At 49.1% G+C, this 14,957-nt stretch overlaps 1 protein-coding gene across 1 annotated transcript in view; it reads left to right on the top strand.

Moving 5' to 3' along the window:
- Positions 1-14,957, top strand: part of LOC147736943 (scavenger receptor cysteine-rich domain-containing protein DMBT1-like) — a 533,293-nt gene that overhangs the window by 144,691 nt on the left and 373,645 nt on the right. Inside the window, exon 5 of the mRNA XM_086922344.1 lies at positions 13,156-13,476. Coding sequence (XP_086778470.1) covers positions 13,156-13,476 — 321 coding nt within the window. The remainder of the gene's footprint in view (positions 1-13,155; positions 13,477-14,957) is intronic.

The following is a 14,957-nucleotide window of genomic DNA, read 5'->3' as shown; positions in this document are numbered from 1 at the left end:
TTCAAACCCATCCAACGACCACCTCCGCGCATGTGGAGCAAGCCTTTTGTGATTTTCAAAACTGCATCCTGCCACCGCAATCATCGCTCCCATTGGCTTCAGGCAATGCTCCATGGCGGTGATGCACCGCAGGGGCTTGGTGTGCGCTACAGAGATGGTGCACCTTTCAAACCCATCCAATCACCGCCTCCGCGGTGTCAGCGCACGCCTTCCGCGATTTTCAAAACTGCATCCTGCCACTGCAATCATCGCTCCTATTGGCTGTAGGCAATGCCCCATGGCGGTGTCACTCCGCCGTGGCCCGGCGGTAGCTACCGCGATTTGGGTGGCGGAGCATGCCCACCGCCGTTTACCCATGTCTCCATGCCAATGACTACTGCACTTGTGAAGGGGGTAGTGCTGGTGTCACACCGCCCGGGCCAGGTGGTAGCTACCGTGATTTGGGTGACTGAGCATGCCCACCACCATCTACCCATATCTCCATGCCAATGACTACTACACTTGTGAAGGGGGTGGTGCTGGTGTGACACCACCCTGGCCTGGTGGTAGCTACCGCAATTTGGGTGACAGAGCATGCCCACCGCCATCTACCCATGTCTCCATGCCAATGACTACCGCACTTGTGAAGGGGGTGGTGCTAGTGTCACACCACCCTAGCCAGGTGGTAGCAACGGCAATTTGGGTCACATGCAATGGCAATGTCCATCGTGAACACTTCTACAGTACACAGCGGAGACATGGTTAACGGCACATCATCGTGCACACAATGCCATCATTCCATCAAATCCACAGGTGGACGCACGTGCCATGGTTGGCTATGCGTGACATACATTGGTCTGTGGTCCCTGCCATGTCAATTATGCATTTGATGATTGATGATGCGTGACAGTGTTGTAGTGGACTCAACAATGTTTAACAAATCAATGTGTTGTGGGTCATTGTTGACCTTGGCAAGGCTTGTCTCACTGTATGGTGTTGTTACTTACTTGTGGTTTCATATCTGATCATGCACACAAATGACAGTTTGCTGCCTACTGTGATCATTGTGTTGTGGATGTGTGCCAAGTTTACATGATGCATTGAGGTGTGACAGTTACAACAGATGAATATTATACAGTCATGTACATTTTACATACATTGGCTGGATGGTACGCTCCAAGGCGTGCACATGTGAAATGTGGGGTTCTGTATGTGTGCATTCACATTGACCTATGTGTTGTTTGCAGCACTTGTGCATGGTAAATGGAGAGGTGTGCCCTCTGTGTGTCTCAAATGTACACCCATATAACCTGGAGAGTCACGCATTTCACATGGCAGTCTTTCCTTTTCTGTGACATCCTTGACGGGATGTGCTAAAGGTTGTCATTGACATGTGTCCATGTTCTTCTCAACTAGTAGGAGGCCTAATCTCCTACGTCACTTGACACTGCTGGAGGACATGGAGGATGTGGCAATCATTCGAAAATTCTGCCTCGACAGACACACCCTTGTTGGACTTGGCCCTTCTGGGAGGTTCACTCCTAAACTTTTTGCTTTGGTGTGTGACTTAGTGTTGGTTGTTTTTGGCTTCTGCACACTTTCACTGTGTCCCAGTGTAAAGTGCGTGCGCACTCTGAGTGCGTGTGGTGAGATTGGCCTGTCCTCCCATAGGAATGCATGGGGAATGTATGTGTCCATGTTAGTTCCTGATGTGTGGGGAGTGCAGGGTCAAGTTTGGTATGTGCGGACTCGTGTGATTAAATGCTGCGCGATGATGTATGCAGCGTTGATGTGTCTAGTGTGGAAGGGCCACTTCTAGAAGCTGGCATGTCTGTGTAATAAATGTGAAGTGACTGTCTGGCTTGTGATTTGCTGGAGCTGGCTGGTGTGCCTGGCTACATGAATCAGGATGGATCTAACCCGGTGGTGAATAGAGAGATTGACAGCCAGATGGGTGGGGGGAGTTCCCCTGGGACCTGAATAGGGCTGGGCCTTCCCTACACAATGCTGGCTCCGCCCCCTGTGGTGCGACTGATGAACCTAGCCTCTCCAGTGAATGGGAAGAGGGGCTGAGGACAACAGAGTGCTCCAAAACTAGCTGCAACTGGTTTTTCCCTTAACCCTGCAGCCTAGACAAAGGATTTAGGTGTATTAAAAGGGGCTGTGACCCCTTGCAAAAGGTTATCTTTCCTGATCCTACCTTGAGGGGGGCCTGCTGCTGCTGGGCAGCAGGAGGACCACCACTGGGGACTGCCTCCCTCCCTGGAGGGCCCTGTGAGCTGGATTCTGGACCCAGCCTTTGCCCCCCCTGCCTTCCTAAGAACTTTGCAGGACTTGGCTGGACTTTGCCTGGGAAACGCTTTGTTTCTACTTTCAGGAGCGCTATGTCCTGAGTGCTGAGAACGCCTCTACTTTTGACTGCAATCCGGAGCTGCAATCGCCTGTCTGAGGGATTCCCCGGTGTGGGGATCCCCCTTCCCTTGATTAACGGCGTGGGTGCCCACCCTGCTCATTGCCGGGTTCCTCTTTATTTAGTATCTCCCTGACGGGTGACCTACCCCGAGTTATATTTTTATTTGAGTGGGTGCCTACCCCTCGTTTGCCCCGTACTCTGACAAGAAAATCACCGCCGCTGGCTCTGAAATCCCCGGACGTGCTGGCGTGATGTCACATGGCCGCCACGCTGGGATTGGCCCCACCGCAGGTGGGGCCTTGTAACCTAGAGACTCGCCAGGAGACCGGAAGCAGACGGGAGCCTACCCCACGCTCCGGTGAAGAGAATCTGACGGCTGGGCTCGCGGGCAGTAGAGGAAGCAAAGCGGGGCTCCCAAAAGTGAGGAGAGCCCCGCACGCAGCAAGAACCCGCCCGAGCACAAGGAGACCCGAGAAGCGCTGACGGCCAGGTCGAGGAGCAGAGACACCGCCTCAGACACCGCAGAAGCCCCAGTGCTGCGAGAGCCGGTGAGTGGGGGCCCGTTGTGTACTTTTAGGGAGAGGAGGGCGTCGGGGCACATTGCCGGTCCCCGCCCCTCCCCCAGTATTGCTATCTTTATTTTTGGGGCCGCAACTTCCATGTAGGAGTCCCAGAGCGGGACTCCAACGTGCATTGGGGCATTTTGTATTTCCAGCCTGAGAGGCTCCAACGAAGGGGACATTTGTGTAGTTGGAGCTCCGTGGCTCCAGCATCTTTGGGGGCATTTCGGGAGGTAGAGCGGCCCTGGCTGGCAGCGGGCCGCTCCCCTTAGTTGGCAGCAATTTAATCAGAGCCCACGAGGCTCTAGCGTGATTTGGGGCCATTTTGCATCTCGAGCCCACGAGGCTCCCACATTGTTTTGGCCCTATTGTTTCTTCAGAGCCCCAGCAGAGAGCCAGGAGGCACACTGGTGCCAGGCTCAGTTCCTACAGATGCCCAGCATTTAGTGGGCAGCTGCATCATTTAGGCCCTGCACAATCTTCTTTGGCTGCCTGCGCAGCCAGCCCAGACACTCTGGACATGGGGCCTGTGAGCCCCTGAGAGGCCAGGTGGCCTGGGGTCAGTTATGTGATCTTTTGGCGCATTTGTGATTACTTGCCTAATGTGATCTATGCATTTATGCAATATTTTTTGCCTATACCTCTAAATGTGTTTTTATGCTTAGGGCGTTGTTTTTCCTAGTATAGGTTATGCTAGTGAGTTTGTGGTTCCCTGCGTGATATATGCCTAAGGTGTTTAGGATTGCATAGGGTGTACTTACCTTTTACCAATGGTTACTGGTTGTTTGCTACATTTGCTATTTGGTGCTACAATTATTCTATGTTCTAAGTGTTATTTCTACCAAGTGCTTATTCCTGACAGTGGCCCACGTGGCCCTGTCCCATGCAGATAATCCCCTGTAAAAACTGCCCTTGCCTGTGGCACATTGTAAAGTGTGTTTATTATCTAATGTGTTTGTTATAATACAAAGGCTATTTTTATATATAACCTTGTGTGGAGTTTCCTTTGTGGTGGGCCTTGGGCGTTGTTGCTGGGTGCGCACGCAAATGCTTTACACATTGCCTCCGAGATAAGCCTGACTGCACGTGCCAAGCTACCAAAGGGTGAGCAGGGGTTATCTTTGGCAGGTGACTTCCTTGCCCTGACTAGAGTGGTGGTTTCTGCCTGGCTTTGGCGCAAGCCTTAGCCAACCAGAATCGCCATTTCTAACATCCCCGAAGACCCTTTGTGATCTGTTAGAGCCCCACCTGCAGCCTCGTCACCACTACCCAACTGCTTTCACACCAACGTACAAAGTGATGGTAGCCCTCCATTTTTTTTAAACTAGTTCCTTCCAGGAGACTGTGGCCAGCGCTGCAGGGATGTCGCAACCTTTGTTCAGCCTAGTACTGAGGGATGTACTTGCAGCCATGATGATCTATAAGGATAGATACATACATTTCCCCAAGGGAGCAGAATTGACCGTTGTGAAGGGAGACTTCTATCCGCTTGGGAACATCCCCCATGTTGTTGGTGCTATTGATTGCACCCATGTTGGTCTGGTGCCACCACAGGTGAGTGAGTACATTTTATAGGAATCAAAAACATTATCACTCGATCAATGTGCAGGTGGTGTGCCTTGCGGACATGACCATGTCGCATGTGTGTACCTGATTCCCAGGCTCAGCAAATGACTCCTACATCCTGAGGAGCAGCATTGTGCCCAGGCTGATGGCTAATCTGCTTCCCGAGGGTGCTTGGATTGTGGGTGAGTATGCCTAGTGATATGGCGTGCTGTGTGTGTGACCTGCTGTCCTCTGCCTGTGCAACATTACAATGTGTGTTTGTCATTCATAGGTGACTCTGCATATCTCAGCCGTCCATGGCTGCATGCCCACTACGGAATCCCAGGACCCCGGCTGACATCAGGTACAATGAGGCCCATGGCAGGACCCATCGTGTCATTGAGTGGACTTTTGGCCTGCTCAAGTCAAGATTCCGCTGCCTTGACATGACTGGAGGTGCACTGTCATACTCGCCTGGGATGGTCTGCAAGATAATTGTAGCACACTGTATGCTCCACAACATGTCCCTGGACCTGTTCATAGGCCCGATGACTCTGTTGAAGTGGTCCAGGGATGGTGTGCCAACAACTTCCTGAGGTCTGGGGGTGACCCTGGACCTCCCCCCTGCCCTGCTGCCACAGACCTGTTACCTCACCACTGTGGGTCCCCGCACACTCTCCCTGCGGTCCACAGTTGTTGGTGTGTCCTGGTCATCCCCTGGGACAGGGAGGGTACTGCAGGTGGCACTGGTGGTGGTGGTGGTGGAGGTGGCAGCGGTGGAGGCACAGGCCGTGACTGCAGGGGTCTGCTGTGCTATTGTTGTTGCAGCAGACATGGTGGTGGGGAGGATGGGGGCCTGGGACCTGTTGGTCCCTGGCACACCAGATGGGCCGGCCTGGAGGTCATCGTCCAAACTTTCCTAGGAGTCTACATCCGAGAGTCTATGTACCGGGGGTGGAGACTGGCTCTGCTCGTCATTGTTGTTGTCCTCAGCAGTGAGTTCTTGATCACCTGTGGATTAGATGGGGAATGGTCAGTGTTGGGCACTGTGCAAGTATTATGTTAGCTGCGTGTCATCCACTGTCTGTACACTACACAATTGAGAGATCTTCACTATTATCGTTAAGTGCAATACTGTGCCTCATTACATGGTGCAGAGGTACATCAGTTACTCGTACATGTCAGGTATTGATGCATTGCATGCACTTGGTGCTCTGTGTAATGATGCAGGTCTCCCACCCACAAACAGCCAGCCCAGTGAAGATGGCTACCTACCTGTAAGTTTGTTTGGTGAGCAATGGCTTCCATGTGCGCCTGGATGGTGTGGGGGAGGGCTCCATCCTGCTGGGGTGTGGGACAGAGGGCATGGTGGGAGTAGTGGTACAGGCCTCCTTCCCCCAAACAGACCTCCCAGGGAAGATGGCTACCTACCTGTAAGAGTGTTTGGTGAATAATTCAATGGATTCCAAGTACTCCTGGGTGGGGGAGGGCTCTATCCTGCTGGGGTGTGGGACAGAGGGCATGGTGGGAGTAGTGGTACATGCCTCCCTCCCCCAAACAGGCCTCCCAAGCAAGATGGCTACCTACATGTAAGTTTGTTTGGTGAACAATGCAATGGCTTTCAAGTGCTCCTGAGAGGGGGAGGTGTTAGGAAAGGGGTCTCTGGTTGGATGAGGCTTGAGCCAAAGCCAGGAAGAAACCACTACTCTAGTCAGGGCAAGGGAGTTACATGGCAAAGATAACCCCTGCTCACCCCCTTGGTAGCTTGGCACGAGCAGTCAGGCTCATCCTGGATGCAATGTGTAAAAGGGCTTGCGCAACACACACACAAGCCCTTTTACACATTGGCAGCTGGGGAACTGAGCCTGGGCACCAGCGTGCTCCCTGGCTCTCTCAAATAAACAATGGGCCCAAAACAATGTGGGAGCCTTGCAGGATCTAATTCAGCAGGTGGGTCATACGTTGGAGCCTCGTGGGCTCTAGGTACAAAATTGCTGCCATTCTGGGGGAGCGGCCCGCTGCCAACTGGGGCCGCTCTACCCTCTGAAATGTCCCCAACACCGGAGTCCTGCTCTGAGACTCCCACCAAGACTATGTGGCCTAACGCGATGACAGCACACGCAGGAGGGGAGGGGAGGGGCGGGCACCGGCAATGTGCCCTGATGCCCTCCTCTTCAGAAATAAACACAGGGGCAGCACTCACCGACTCTGCAAGACTCCTCGGGCCAGTCCCACATTCTGGGCCTTTTCTCCTGGGCACCACGGGGCTCTATTACTCACCCGGTCTTGCTCCTGCGGCCAGGAGTCCTCACTGGTGGCGGGCAGGGCTCTCCACACTTCCCCCGCTGCACTCCAGGGCTCTCTCTCGCTCCCGGGAGCCCCTGTGTGAAAAACTCGCTTGTTCTCTGGGTTAGAAGCACGGGGTAGGCTCCTGTCTGCTTCCTGCTTATTTCTCGGGGCAGCCAATGGCAGCATGGCTCGCCACTGATGAGCCCCTGCGTTGCTAGGGGACGCTCAATGCTGCGGCCAATCCCAGCGTGGCGATCCTGACGTCGGCAACAGGGGGGGGGGAGGCCCTCCCAAAGCTCTCGGGCCGCTGGCGGTGATTATCTCAGGGCAACCGAGGGATAGGCACCCTCGTGAGGATAAAATGCAAGACAGGCAAACGAGGGGTGGGCTCCCTCTTAAATTGAAATATAAGGCGAGGTAGGCTCCTGCTCGGAGGATAAAACAGCAGATAAGTGGGGTGGGCACCCGTGCCATAAATCAGCAAAAGGGGGATCCCCACGCCGGGGCATCCCTTGAGAAAGGGGATTGCAGCTCTGGGCTTTAGTTGAAAACTACAGCGCTCCCCTGAACGACAAATCAGGCGCTGCCCAGGCGCTTTAGGAAAACAAAGTGACAAGTCCAGCAAAAGTCCTAAGGAAGGCAGCGGGCAAAGGCTGGGCCCAAGGGCCAGCTCACAGGGGCCTCCAACAGGGTGGCAGTCCCCAGTGGCGGTTCTTCCTGGTGCCCAGCAGCAGCAGGTCCCCCTCTCAGGTCAGGAACAAAAAGAACATTTTCATGGGGTCACAGCCCCTTTTTATACACAGAAATCCTTTGTGACACAGGTGCAGGAGGTGGAGCCAGCATTGTGAAAGTAAAGCACCACCCTGGAGCACTTTGTTGTGCTCAGCCCCTCTGCCCATTCACAGGACAGGCTAGGTTCATCAGTCGCACCACAGGGGGCGGAGCCAGCATTGTGTAGGGAAGGCCCAGCCCTATTCAGGTCCCAGGTGCAGCTCCTCCCTGCCATCAACATGCAGATATCCCCATTCATCACCGGGGCAGACCCATCCTGACTCATGGAGCCAGGCACACTGGCCAGCTCCAGTCAATCATAAGCCAGGCAGTCAATTCACCTTTACTACACAGACATGCCAACTTCTAGAAGTGGCACTTCCACACCAGACACATTCAATCCGCACACATCATCACGCAGCATTTAATCACACGAGTCCGCACATACCAAACTCGACCTTGTACTCCCCACACATCAGGAACTACCATGGACACATACATTCCCCATGCATTCCTATGGGAGGGCTGGCCAATCTCACAACATGCACTCAGAGAGCGCACGCACTTTACACTGGGACACAGTGTTAAAGTGCGCAGAAGCCAAAACAACCAACACCAAGTCACATATCAAAGCAAAATGTTTAGGGGTGAACCGGCAATAAGGGCCAAGTCCAACAGGAGGGCTCTATCCTGCTGGGGTGTGGGACAGAGGGCATGGTGGGAGTAGTGGTAAAGGCCTCCCTCCCCCAAACAGGCCTCTCAAGCAAGATGGCTACCTACCTGTAAGGTGAGGTTGGACAATGCAATGGCTTCCATGTGCTCCTGGGTGGTGTGGGGGGAGGGCTTCATCATGCTGTGGTGTGGGACAGAGGGCATGGTGGGAGTAGTGGTACATGCCTCCTTCCCCAATCAGGCCTCCCAAGTAAGATGGCTACCTACATGTATGTTTGTTTGGTGAACAATGCAATGGCTTCCAAGTGGGAGTAGTAGTGCAGGCTGACTGTGCAAATTCTCCCATGGTTACATTGCAATAGATGTTTAGGGTACATGGGAGTGGGTGTCTGTTGAATCTGTGGGACAGGTTTATTTGGGTGTGTGGTGCAGATGGATGTGATTTGTCTGGTGTGGTGTGTGTTCTTTGATGTGCAATACAGTACATATCAATGTGTTGTTTGACATTTGTTTGTTCTTACCAGCCTCCACTCCTCTGGATACTCCTGTGAGACTCTCAGGATGCAGTATGGCAAGCACCTTCTCCTGCCATGGTGTGTATGGTCTTGCTGGAATGGGAGGGCCACCGCCAGTCCTGTCAGCCAGCTTCCGGTTCTTGATTCTCCTCTCTTTGAAAACCTTCTTGAGATCATGCCACCGCTTCATGATCTCCTTCTTGGATCGCGGGGTGGTCCCTACTGCATTGACCCTTTGTACTATCCTTTCCCACATTTGTGCCCTTGTGGCTAATGGTGTCTGTTGGACCAGGCTACCAAGCAGTAGTGGTTCCACTCTGACTATCTCATTTACCATGACTGTCAACTTACTCTCTGTGAATTTGGGCATTTTATGTGATGCCATGGTGTGTGGTGTTTGAAGTGTTTGTGGGCGCAGAGGTGTAGATGGTGGGTGCTGTGTTTTTGTGTGTGCTGTGTTATGTGCTGGGGGATTGTTGGTGCTGGTGTGATGGTGGTGGTGGTGGTGGTGGTTGTTCTGTGTTGTCTTACCTCTCCTATCAGGTCTGGTGTGTGCCCTTTGCTTCTGGAATGTTGCAAAGGATTGTGGTCAGTGAAAGGGCTGGTTTTATACTCAGCTGTGTGGGTGTGTCATAATGGGGTATTACTGTCAGGTGTGTTGTGGGAGTTGTCCTGGAATATTTATGTTTTTGTTTGGCATTTATAGATTTATTTCATTTGGAAGTGTTTTGTGTATTTGGGGGCATGGCTACATATTTTGTATGCACTGTTTGCTTTTGTTGTGGTGTTTTTGCATCATCCGCCATGTTTTATGAGGATTGTCCGCTGCGGTGGTCATGCTGCAGCTCTACCGCTGGTTCTCCCATTCACTGCAGTATGCGAACGTGCGGTCGGAAACAGCGGTTCGTACCGTGGGACCATCGGGGATATACTAATTTCCCTTGCGGTGTCTCCACTTTACTTGCGGCGGGTTGTAGCTTTTCTGCTGCGTTTCCGATCGGTTTTTGGATGTCACCGCCCACGTAGGGCGTTTTTTGTTGGCCCGCTACCGCCACGGTCAGTCTTTTTTGGCGGTTGTTCCTAATTTGACCACCGGTTTATCCGCGGACCCGGCGGGCGGTTGTTTCCCGCCTCCATGGTGGTCGAGGTGGTTTTCCGACCACCATCCTAATGGGCCCCTTAGTCTTCAGGTTAAAGAATCGTGAATGCATTGCTAAATTGTATATTTCTAAGAAAGGTCCTGCAGTTCTCAGTTGGACTGAACAAGGTAAGCTCGATATTATTCTAAATCCCAACAGTCCAGATCCCATCATGTTTATTGATGAGCAAAATGCCATTGATAGTCTCATGTTTAAAAAATGTCCTAATATCTTTAAAGATAAGATTGGCAAATTGGTTAGTTTTAAACATAAGATATGTTTAAAAGAAAACTTTTGTCCCAAGATTTTCAAGGCACGCAATATTCCTATAGCTTTACGAGAAGAAGTGAAAATAGAACTTGATACTGTAGTTGAAGAAGGGATTATTGAGAAGATTGAATGCTCTGAATGGTTTTCAACCATCGTAGTAGCCAGGCGTGCCAATTTCAAGATTAGGATCTGCAAAGATTTGCACCATCTCAACAATAACATTGTTGTAGATCAATTCCTGTTACTTTATATATCTGAAATGTTAGCCAGTGTTCGTGGTGCCAAAATATTTTCCACTATAGACTTATCTGCCGCGTACCACCAAATTGAACTTCATGAGAAATGCAAAGATTACACTTCATTCATCACCCCTTTCGGCTGTTTTAGGTACAATAGAATGCCTTGTGGACTAACTTCCACAGCAGCTATTTTCCAATGCGTCATGCAAGACATTTTGAAGAATTGCAAAAATGCAATTTGTTTTCAAGATGATATTCTGGTTTTTGGTTGTAATGAATTTGAACATATGGCTGCATTGGAAAAGGTACTTGGTGCTCTCAGGGATCATTTGGAAAACATTCCAAATGCAAATTATGGTGTTCAATCTGTAAATAATCTTGGTCATGAGCTATGTGAAGAGGGCATTAAGCCTAAGATTGATTTGGTTGAGGCTATTCAAGCTGCACCTCACCCCAAGTCTAAAGATGATGTCAGGTCATTCCTGGGATTAACGGACATCTACTCAAAATACGTTCCAAATTTTTCTTGTCGTACTGTTAGCATAAGATAATTGGTAAAGAACAAGAACACCTTTTTATGGTCCAATGAGTGTGAAACTGAATTTCTTGATGTTAAGAAAGCTATTTGTTCTGCTACCGCTCTGTCAGGTTTTAACCCTTCAATAATATGCATCATTACTACTAAATGTAAATTGACACTTGTATAGCGCACTACTCACCCGCAAGGGTCTCAAGGCGCTTGTACGAATACCGCTGTGGAACCCATCCTGTCTTTCCCTGTGAGGCGTCCAATCCTTGGCACCCCCAAGGTGGAGGCCATGCATCCTTAGCGTTGTGGGGGCCGTTGTGGAGATTAAGCAAGCTATTGCCCAGAGTTGCAGAGTGGGACTCCATGATTGGAATAGGCACCGAGGCGATGCTAGCTCAAATGGATTGGGAGCTGTTCTTGCTTAGAAATCTGAATCTGATAAAGAATCCATCATTGCACATGCTTCCAGAGCACTCACTCTTGCGTAGGAGAAGTATTCGACTATTGAAAGAGAAACCTTAGCGGTTGTTTGGGCTTGGAGCACTTTAGGATATTTGTCTGGATTAAGAATGTTTAATAAGGAGTGATCACAAACCCCTTATACGTGTATTCACCACAGACGGCATGTTAAAATCTTCTGCTCGCATAGCACGCATGTCTATGTGTCTCTAAGATTTTGTCTACACGATTGTCTATGTTCCTGGCAAGAACAATGTCACAGCTGATTCCTTGTCTAGGATGCCCTTACCACTTAAAGAAGACATTCATAATGAGTGGGATTATTTTCCTATTGCTTTAGTGCATGAGGAAGGGTGTATGCCTATTGACCAGGAAATGTGGTTGGAAGAGTTTGACAAAGATATCTTATTAAAAAAAGTGGAGAGTTATGTTTTGAGTGGATGGCCAAACAAAAGATACATCAGTTCTGATCTCAGATGTTATGGGAGGTTAGAAATGAATTATCCTGCAACGATAATATACGTAGAAAAGGAGATTGCGTCATTCCTCCTAACAAGTTAAGGCACAGCATAGTTCTACATGGTCATGAAGGTCATAGTTCATTGTCAGAACTAAGCAAATGGTTAAAAAAATGCGGTGGCCTGGTGTAGATTTATTCATTGAACCCATTGTAAGGAATTGTATCTTGTGCGCTAAATCTGACAAATCTCTCATTACCATCAAACCTAATATGGGAGATCACATCATTCCTGACAATCCATGGAATACTATCGCGATGGATACCATGGGGCTCATTGGACCAAATCATACATTTATTCTGGCTCTCATTGATACTTTTTCTAAATGGCCAGTTATTAAAATTGTTGAAAAAGTTGATACTGACTTTATTTTAAAAGAGTTGGGATAACTTATTGCACCACTTCCTTGTACAATCCCAGGAATAACAGTACTATTGAAAGGTTTAACAGAGCCCTCAGAAATGCAATAAATTTAGCGGGTTTAGATTATGACATTTGGGAATTGCAAGTTTTTAAAACTACGAGGATGTACAGGACCACTACAAACATCATGAATGGTTGTTCTCCTTTTGAGATCATGAGGGACAGATTACCTAGAACAAAAGAGAACAGTGAGCTTTAAATGTTATGTTGTTATGTTATTCACACTTGTACCACGCGCATATACTCCAAGGAGTGTCCCGGCGTGAAATTTGGTGGGTGAAGGTTTGCTGGACATACCACCCTGACTGCCTTTACTCTACCTGCCAAATTCTAAACCAGGCCACCAGCGTGGGAATTATAGACTGTTAAATTCTATGGTCTAATAATATTTTAATATTCTTCTAGGAAAGATTCTAATATTCTTAAAGTTATCCATTCAAAAAGCTCCCAGGAAACTGATTTTATTCTACCAATGCACATGATTGTTTAAGACCAGTAACCCATGTTGCATCATGTGTTAACAACAGTCTATTTGTACTCATTTATTGTACCTATGTATTTAATGGTGAGCTTCTGCTAATATGCCAGAATCTCTAAATGGTGTATTTAATTCACAGACTATTTTTAGATCTTACCATATATATAAATTCAGGATTTACAACAGGACAATGCTCAGCTTCTGGGATCTGTTTGCCCATCTGTGAGCTCAGGGAGGAGAAGCAGTGACAGCTGCTGTCTGCTGACATTGGACCTCTTTACTGACCTTTGAATGTCTCCTTTCTAGAAGTGGTCAATGTACTCAACTTCTGTTCCCTTCTCTCCCATTGGCCACAGGTGTTGTCGATAAGATCCGCTTGGTCAATGCTGGTGACGAATGCAGCGGGAGGGTGGAGGTCCGGCATGGGAAGCGATGGGGGACGGTCTGCGATTCTCACTGGGATATGAAGGATGCTGAGGTGGTCTGTAGACATCTTGGATGCGGATCAGCTTTCAGAGCACTAAGTAGCAATGGAGTGTTTGGAGCAGGATGGCACCCAGTGTGGCTGAGTCGGATTCGATGCACAGGAGCAGAGGCGTCCTTCTTCGACTGTCCTCATGGTGCGTGGGGGCATAATGCCTGTCCATTCAGAAGAGATGCTGGAGTGGAATGTTCAGGTAAGAGAAAGAAGACCAAGAGGAACAATTAAGTTATGAAAGCTAACATCATGAAAGACACACTGTAGTATTGTTGCAATTTCTGAAGGATTGGACAGCACTAATTGGGTGCTGTGGGTCTGTGGCGTTAACTCATCTCCATGTCCATCACTTGGTGATTCCCAACCATTTGAGTATCCCAGAGTGTGATGCAGGATGACTCATTGATAGTGCCAGCCAATCACAGTCTCTGTGTCTCTCTTGTACACTGTAGCATCATGGTTAACCCTGGGCGAACAACTACACTCGCGTAGTTTGCGCTACTTCGCACTATGCAAATTGCATGTAGCACAGTGTGAACATGTGCAGCGTAGCGCAGCTGTCATTTTTTGCTTGCTCACGGTCCTCAATGTCAAGTTGGTGACCGCGAGCGAGCAAAATGACACCCCACGAGACTCTTTCCTTGTTCGTGATCAGCAACATCAAGTTGCCGATCACAAGCGTGGAAAATAAACCTCCCGGCGAGATTCTCAATGCAGGGAGGTCAGGTTTCTCATTGCGAGTGGTCGCGTATGCTTGCGACCGCTCGCGATGAGAAACTACCAGTCTGTGTTGAGAAAGCTGCCGCTCGAGTACAAATCTATTCGAGCAGCAGAAAACGACAGCTCGCACTGTGCAAGATGCTGTTTTCAATGATTGCACAGTGCGGATAAGCATACGGCACTGTGCAATCATCGTGAACAGCGCACTATGCAGTTCACATAACGCAACGCGTAGCTTGCATAGTCCAAAGTGAACTTTGCATACCTACGTGTAGCGCAACTTTGCGAACTACTCCCAGGTTTAATTATGGTAAGGAATTACCATATAATAGAAATGCAAACACCTCGACTGGGTCATGCATGAGAGGACGCAGCAGAGCTTCAAGAATCAAGCAATAATCAGGTATCTTCAATCAGACACTGTCTACTTCAGGAGAAACCCCCAAATCTGGGAAAGGAGGATTTGGGACCTTGAATGTTCATCCCTGTGTATCCGTGATTCCTAGAGAGCTGGGCTAGTGATGGCTGGAGCAACAGGGAAGGTGACTAAGAGGATAAAACACAGAACAGACAGAAGTGAGCAGAAACTAGAGTTCTGAAAATATTTTATTCACTGGGTTAATAGTTTTTAGTTGTTTTTTCATTTCATTGTCTTGATTTATTTGATTGAAAATAATGTTTATATAATGACTGAGCCTACTGATCTACCTATGTCCATTTCTTAGTGTTTTCTAGGCCCGTATCGGAACTTTAATTACGCTTGAGTAATTGGAGTAATTTCTGTACACCAGCTCACGTAATTTGGAGGATAAATCCTGCCATGAGAGCACAATTATTGAGCATGAGTGCGTGATTGCACGCGCTACTTACATTCTGCTTCATTCAGTAAATTCCATAGCACAAAATGTTACTTCACATCCATTTTGTGTTAATAAAACAGTGCTAAAACATGTTTAAGTT

This window comes from Lissotriton vulgaris, chromosome 1_1, assembly GCF_964263255.1.
Source record: "Lissotriton vulgaris chromosome 1_1, aLisVul1.2, whole genome shotgun sequence".
Taxonomy (NCBI): Eukaryota; Metazoa; Chordata; class Amphibia; order Caudata; family Salamandridae; genus Lissotriton; species Lissotriton vulgaris.
The sequence above is the reverse complement of the archived record's forward strand: the minus strand, read 5'-3'. Positions and strand labels throughout refer to the sequence as shown.